The following is a 7,109-nucleotide window of genomic DNA, read 5'->3' as shown; positions in this document are numbered from 1 at the left end:
CGCGCGCATCCGCGGCCTTGTGGCGGCGCTCGGGATCCTCACCGCGTCTCTCCGGGTTTGTCACCCTGTGCCTCGCTACCTCCTCCAGGTGATCCGGGGAAGTGGCGGCACACCGGAGAACCTCGACTTCTTCGGGCGCAAGGAGGGAGCCCCACTGGGGTCCGCGGGGAAGCAGGAGGATGGAGCGGGAAGAAAAGATGTGGAGATGGCAGGGAAGAGAAAAAGGACTGCAGAAAGTGGTAAAAGGAAAAGAAAAAGATACAAGGTATCTATGTATACATGTACGTGATAGAGTACCCTGACAAAGTTCATTCTTGCTTCGGTTTGCGTTAAATGTGCAGAAATTGTGGATTACTTGACTGGGAAGAAAGAGGTCTCTGGCTTCTTTGGCTCCACAACATTAGAGCTGATAGAACAGCTGCGTTGTGATTCGGTGATGAGGTTTTGGGATGTAATTGTTGTCTTTGTTCCATTCAGTGGCAGTGAGACAAAAAAGGTTTTGAGGTGTCCTTTTTGATTAGATTTTACCAATGGAAGCTTTGTTTTTTTGAAACTTCCAGAAACAGTGTCAGTGCCAGAGCTGTCAGAAAGCAATGGGATAATGTGGATGTCCTCTCTGGAAGCAAAAGTCAAAGATACAAAAGACAACAAAAAACCTACTGCAGAAAAGCTTGAACGTTTGAGAAGGGAGAAGGTAGGACCGCATCATTCTAGTGTAGCAACTGATTGCTTGTTTTCTGTGGGTGTTGCATCCAACAGTTGAGGTAGTTTATCCTGGGAGGAGTGTGACTGAGTATGGGGAAAATAACCCGAAGGTGAATTCATATGCATTTAGTTTTATGACAGAGTTAAAAGATGAACTAAAGGAAGAGTGTATCTCTTGCCTTTTAGATAAACCGTTTCAGAAATCAACACAGGATTAACGTTCAAGGGACAGATCTTCCTGACCCGGTTGCCACATTTGATCAACTTCAGAAGGAATACAAAGTTCACCCCAAAGTTATTGAGAATATTCAAGCTGCTGGCTTCCAGGTTCCAACGCCAATCCAGATGCAGGCCATTCCAGTCATGCTTCATGTAAGTCTTACAGAATCATATATTATTATAGGTGCGTGGCAAAATTTGGAAAGAGGTCTCTCTTTTTAGAGTCCTGTCATTGGTCAGTTGTACAGCTTTAGAAACGTATCAAAGGCATCACATTTCAAAATGAGCTATGAAAGATTTTTGGTCTGTGCTTTTACTAATGTGCTTGGGATTAGTTTCATAGTTTTTTTTGTTGTCGTCGTTTGTTTTTGCCTTGTCTTCTTTGAGTAGCATACAGTGTCCCTTTTTTGTGTTCTTCCAGGGTCGAGAACTTCTAGCTTCTGCTCCTACAGGGTCTGGAAAAACACTGGCATTTTGTATTCCTCTCTTAACACACCTGAAACAACCCATGAACAAAGGATTCAGAGCCCTGATCATATCGCCTACCCGGGAACTTGCTTCCCAGGTGCGTACTGTGGAGAAAGAAATTATTTTCAAATGTGTGTATTTGCTCATTTATTACGCTCCGTAAACTACATAGCTTTCTCAAATCCTGAAATCTGATTGATGTTTGAAACTTTATTGAGGGATGCCTGCAGTTTTTCAGGTTACAAAAGCTAATCATCTTAGTTGGAAAATTTAATCTGTGTTGCTGTTTTTTCAGACACATCGGGAGTTGGTGAAATTGGCTGAGGGGACAGGCTTCAGAATCCATATGATCCAGAAAGCCTCTGAAGCAGCAAAGAAGTTTGGGCCCAAGTCGTCTAAGAAGTTTGGTAACTGTTTTCACTACTGAAGTGCTTTTTGAAAATTTCAAAAATGTCATTGACTTTGCTCTTCTGGCTGATGTTGGTTTTAAGGAGATTGTTAACACCACTCAAGTTATACAGTCTATTGCTCAACACTAAAAAGGAGCTTGTGTGGAAGAAATAGGGAGTGAGCCTGACAGTGAACCTTCATAAATTGTAGGCTTAATATAAGGTAAATATTACAGTAGATAGGGCTTCAAAGAAGAGGACAGTGGAACTGATTTTAGTATCTAAACTATTTCCACTGAAATTTAACAGCCACACCCGTAAAGTCTTGTGGTAATAAAAGACATTCGCAGCCTTTTTGCAATATCTTCTGCTGCTTAAATATTACCCTAAATGAATTGCAACAGTGAAGTGCCTTGTCCTAAGCCCAAATGAACAAATTTCTGTCTGATTGGGTAGGAAGATGTTTCTCAATGCTCTGCTAAAGTCTGTTTTGTCTGTTCTAACATTTTGCTGCTTTTTTTGTTTTGTTTTGTTTTGTTTTAAAATAGATATACTAGTTACTACTCCGAACAGACTCATTTATTTACTGAAACAAGATCCACCAGCAATAGACTTGACCAGGTACTATATCAAATATGGTTTTGCTGTCAGCTCTGCTACTGGGAAGTGGATGTGTGCATGGTCCTCGTGTCTGTAAAGTTCCTTAGGCCTTTTGGCTTCTCTGCAAATAACTCTTACAAAACCTCTTTGTTCCTAGTGTGGAGTGGCTGGTGGTGGATGAGTCAGACAAACTGTTTGAAGATGGAAAGTCAGGATTCCGAGAGCAATTGGCCTCCATCTTCCTGGCATGCACGTCCCATGTGGTGAGAAGAGCCTTTTTCAGCGCAACCTTTGCACGTGATGTGGAGGAGTGGTGTAAACTCAACCTTGACAGTATTGTTCTGGTGTCTGTTGGTGCAAGGTAGGTGTGCAGTCACGCTTTGATTCTCTCTTTTTTCCTTTGCCTGTTACTTCATTGTCAAATGAGTATTAACCCCTTGGAGCATGTACTGATGAAAGTTTGTCTTGCATGCAGTGTTTCTCACCCACCCACCACATAATATTTATATATATTTATTGGGTTTCTGATTTCAGAAACTCGGCAGCTGAGACGGTGGAACAAGAGCTGTTGTTTGTTGGATCTGAAACAGGAAAACTAACAGCAATGAGAGAGCTTGTTAAAAAGGTAATTTGGAGTGATTGAGTGCATTCTGCTTCTGAACTGAGCCATGTCTTCTGTCTCTCAGAGGTTTCTCTGTGGTACATGTTAAAGCATTGTCCAGATCTCCTGTACCAGAGGAATGTTACTCTCCCTGTGAAATTTTAGAGAATTTTCCATTGTTAGTTATATATTTGAGCCCTGCTAGGGAGTAGTCTGCATGAATGGTGCAGCTAATTTTAGTAGGCAGTGTGAAAGGGGTTGTTCATATTGAGTGAGGGAAAAATAGTTTCTGTGGATTAAATTACAGCCTGATTAAATGAAGAGTAATTCCATTGAAGGTAGTGGAGTTGAATTTGCTTATGTCCCAAAGATTTTTGCTAGTTAAGAAAATATAATCCTCTAAGATGTAAATACAGGGTTCATTTAAGTTGGTAGCAGCAGAGTCTGCAGCCAGCAACAGTAGGAAGAGGGCTTGAACCTTATAGAAGCGTTCTGTTTTGCAGGGTTTTGCTCCCCCAGTCCTTGTTTTTGTACAGTCTATTGAGAGGGCTAAAGAGCTTTTCCATGAACTTATTTATGAAGGCATCAACGTAGATGTCATCCATGCAGACAAAACTCAACAACAGGTAGGAGGTTATAACGTCTTTCCCAAAAATGCTTTACAATACTTGGTATTTCCTTTTTAAAATGTAGCTTCAGGTAAGTTTAACAGTAATTATCTGCATGTTTTAGTTTAGAGATTTAGTTTTTTATTGATGTGACAATTTTCAGGAAAGAAGTTTGCATCAGACTGCTAGTTAGGATGTTTCCTAGTATCTTTCTCTTTTTTCTTTTTTTTTTTTCTTTTCTTTTTAGAGAGATAATGTAGTACACAGTTTCAGAGCTGGGAAGATCTGGGTGCTCATTTGCACAGCTTTACTAGCTCGAGGGATTGACTTCAAAGGAGTAAATATGGTTATTAATTATGATTTGCCAACCAGTGCAGTGGAGTACATCCACAGAATAGGTGAGTATTGTTTGCAAAGTATGTTCTTTTCCATAGTTTGTAGATCTTCAATGGAGAAACTCTTATGCATATGTGAAAATCCTGACAGCAAGACTCCTCTGTTGCTACAGCATTGACTCATTTGAGTCAATTTATACCTTGTCTCAACTTTCAGTAAAAAAGAGTTACTTTTTGTCAGGCTTCTATGGACTTTCTACACTTAGACCTTTCAAGTGTAGTTGTTGTTTTCATGCAGTAGAAATGATCTTTTGAGATCAGCTGCGTGGCAGTGTGCTTAGTATGTTAACATACGCTGGGAGGCCTGGGCTGTGAAGAGGAGTAGAATAAAGATATTTGAAGAAAAACCTCTGATCTGTTCAATTTGTGTTTTGACAGGTCGTACTGGAAGAGCAGGACACACAGGGAAAGCAGTCACTTTCTTTACAGAAGATGATAAGCCTTTATTGCGAAGGTAAATTTCAAACCAAAATTTATACAAAGAATAAAGCGTATTTTTGCTATAGTGTCTGCTGATCTGTGTGGTTCTTTCTAATGCCACACACCTGGTGAGCACGGTGCTGCTGGGCTCTGGAAAACTCACCTTGATACAGAATGCTCTTCAAGAATTCAGAATTCACCTGGTGAAGCTGTAAGGTGTTAACAGTATGGGAAAGCCTGAAACATTTCAATTTTAAGGTTTTGTTTTGAAGCTTTTCACTAATGCAACAAGTGAGAAACCAGCACTGCTTTGCTACATTGTTATGCTGTAAACAATGGCATACTTCATGGTGTTTTAGAGTGAAACTTTGTATTCTGACTTGAACCCTTCTGAGGGGGGAAGATTCAAGACTGTTCAGCTGGCTTTGCTCCTCTGGTTTTCCCACAGTTACTGCCAGTGCTAATCTCTTCCATCCTCTCCTTTTCAGTATAGCCAACGTTATTCAGCGAGCTGGCTGTCCTGTGCCAGACTACATAAAGCACTTTCCCAAGCTCCAAAGGTATGTTCATTTGAATAGATTACCAGTTTGTCTTCCATTTTAAAATCCTGCATGAGGGCTGGTTGGGGTGTGAGGGTTGCACAAGTTACTGTTGCAGTTCAGCTGCAAAAGGAATCTTTGACAGAGCTGCGATGGTGTGTTTTTCCACCTAGACAAAAAAAATGGAAAGATAAAGAATTCTCTAATATAGAGAAGCTGTTAGTTCCTGGAGAACAGGGAGTTCCCTGAAATACGTCCCAGGCTTCCCAGGCCTGCACTCATGAATCAGACTTCCAGTACATGAGAAAGTTACCTTAAAATGGTGTGTGGGTGAATGGATAGATTGGTAAAGAGTATTTCTTAATGCTTTATTTTGACTGATAATTTTTAATAGTTTTCAAAATTAATTTCAAATTTTGTGTTATTAGCTGTAAGTATTAAAATGAAGTTTGTTTGAATGCCATGGAGATAATGTGGCTGAACTGACCCCGGAATAAATGCTGAAAATACATTCAGACCAATAAATACATTACAAACTAGTACAGGTTTTCATTGTCTGTTTTATTGATTTTGAATATTATTTTTTTATCGTTTAAAATCACTTAATCTTTTACTAAATATCATTCTCAGCAAACAGAAGAAGAAATTCATTAAGAAACCACTAACGAGAGAAGCAATTTGTACCACTCCTCAGTGCTTCTTAAAAAAAGACAGAAGAAAAAAGTAAGAGTGTGTGTGTGGAGGGTTTGTGGTTTTTTTTGTTCTTGCTTTTTCTTTAATTTCAAAATGTCCTTTATCCAGAAAAGGCCCAGCAAGTTTCCTCCACTATAACCAACGTCTCGTTTGGACACACCAAGTCACAGCGCTTGTAATGTAGTGGCTGTGAAGTATCAGTATCTGCTACTGGAAATTGGGTTAATGCCATGAGTTCACCCTACATGGCTGTATGTGAGAAGACAGCATTACAGGTAGCTCTGTAACAGGCTGTAAAGCTGTCCTAGCAGAATTCCAGAACCCACTTCTCTTCTGGGAAAGAGCTTGCTTTGTTTTTGTCATGTGAATCATATAATGGCTTGGGCTGGAAGAGACCTCAGTGATCATCAAGTTCCAACCTCCCTGCCACAGGCAGGATAGGCAAGTATTAATACAAGAAATAAATCTTAAATTGCAATGGCTAGAGCTCACAAAATAAGGCTGGCTGGTGCGTAGCAATTTTGTATGGTAGATTGCCATTGTTGTATCTTCAGATGGTTCCTACTGAAGGATTTACGTTCAATTACTCTACTATAAAGCAAAATGTCTGGTGTCTATTATATATCTATTATATTCTTTTATTTTTAATATGCGGTGTTCAGCTGCCTTGGTCTATGCTGTCTTTTTTGTAGGAGAACTGCAAAGGAAAATGTTAAGGAAAAAAAGAAAGTTAAGGAAGTTACAAATAACACTAATTTGAAGACTGCTTCAAAAAGCTGAACAGTGGCAGATGGCTCTTGAGCTGGGACTGACACCTGTGCCCATGCTGAAGAATGGACGAATGAAGATGATGGCAAGGAAAGAAGAGTATTTCTTCCTCTTTCCTTCTGCGTGAGGTGGGATGTTTACATGCAAGAAAGTCCCTACCAAAATATGAGTAGAGGACTCCTGAACGCTTCTTATAGGAGTGAATACTACTGAACACTTCATATTAATGAACAATTGTTCAAAAGGCTGTGTTACTGTCACTTTTATATTACTGCTTGGAACTGCTGTCAGTTCGGTGTTCCCTAAAACACCTGTCAGACTCACAGAAAATGCGGGTTGTGGGGGAAAGAGAGGGAGGGGTACTGCTAGGCCTGGGAACTGCAGCTGGTAGATGCTTCCTTGGACACGTTTTTGTAAAAATGCAAAACAACACGAATAGAGGAAGTGCAACCTTCCTTCTGCTTTTGGGATAATGGATCTTTTAGGTGCTTTTGAGTCTCAGTAATTTCGTGTCGTTTGAGCCTCGCAGCAGAATAAATGAGGTCGTAAAGGATTCTAGTGGAGCCGTGTCCGTTTCTGCAGTCGCTGAGGGACACGCTCTCTGTGTCTCGCACTGAATCCATTCGGGCGTAGATCGCAGCTCCGCTCCTCCTCCCGCCCTCTCTCTGAGGGGCTCCTCCTCTTCCCGCCGCCCGGGGCCGGGC

At 40.7% G+C, this 7,109-nt stretch overlaps 1 protein-coding gene across 1 annotated transcript; it reads left to right on the top strand.

Moving 5' to 3' along the window:
* Window positions 1-42: 42 nt before the first annotated feature.
* Window positions 43-6,958, top strand: DDX52 (DExD-box helicase 52). The gene is made up of 14 exons (XM_010722000.3): window positions 43-265; window positions 561-694; window positions 892-1,077; window positions 1,346-1,489; window positions 1,688-1,799; window positions 2,330-2,402; window positions 2,539-2,742; window positions 2,916-3,006; window positions 3,486-3,608; window positions 3,838-3,988; window positions 4,364-4,439; window positions 4,894-4,965; window positions 5,575-5,667; window positions 6,330-6,958. The coding sequence occupies exons 2-14, from the start codon at window positions 602-604 to the stop codon at window positions 6,415-6,417; spliced, it is 1,506 nt and encodes a 501-aa protein (XP_010720302.1). The 5' UTR covers window positions 43-265; window positions 561-601; the 3' UTR covers window positions 6,418-6,958.
* Window positions 6,959-7,109: the final 151 nt, after the last annotated feature.

Source organism: Meleagris gallopavo, chromosome 21, assembly GCF_000146605.3.
Source record: "Meleagris gallopavo isolate NT-WF06-2002-E0010 breed Aviagen turkey brand Nicholas breeding stock chromosome 21, Turkey_5.1, whole genome shotgun sequence".
Lineage (NCBI taxonomy): Eukaryota > Metazoa > Chordata > Aves > Galliformes > Phasianidae > Meleagris > Meleagris gallopavo.
Note: the sequence above shows the minus strand (reverse complement) of the source record. Positions and strands in the feature narration are given on the sequence as shown.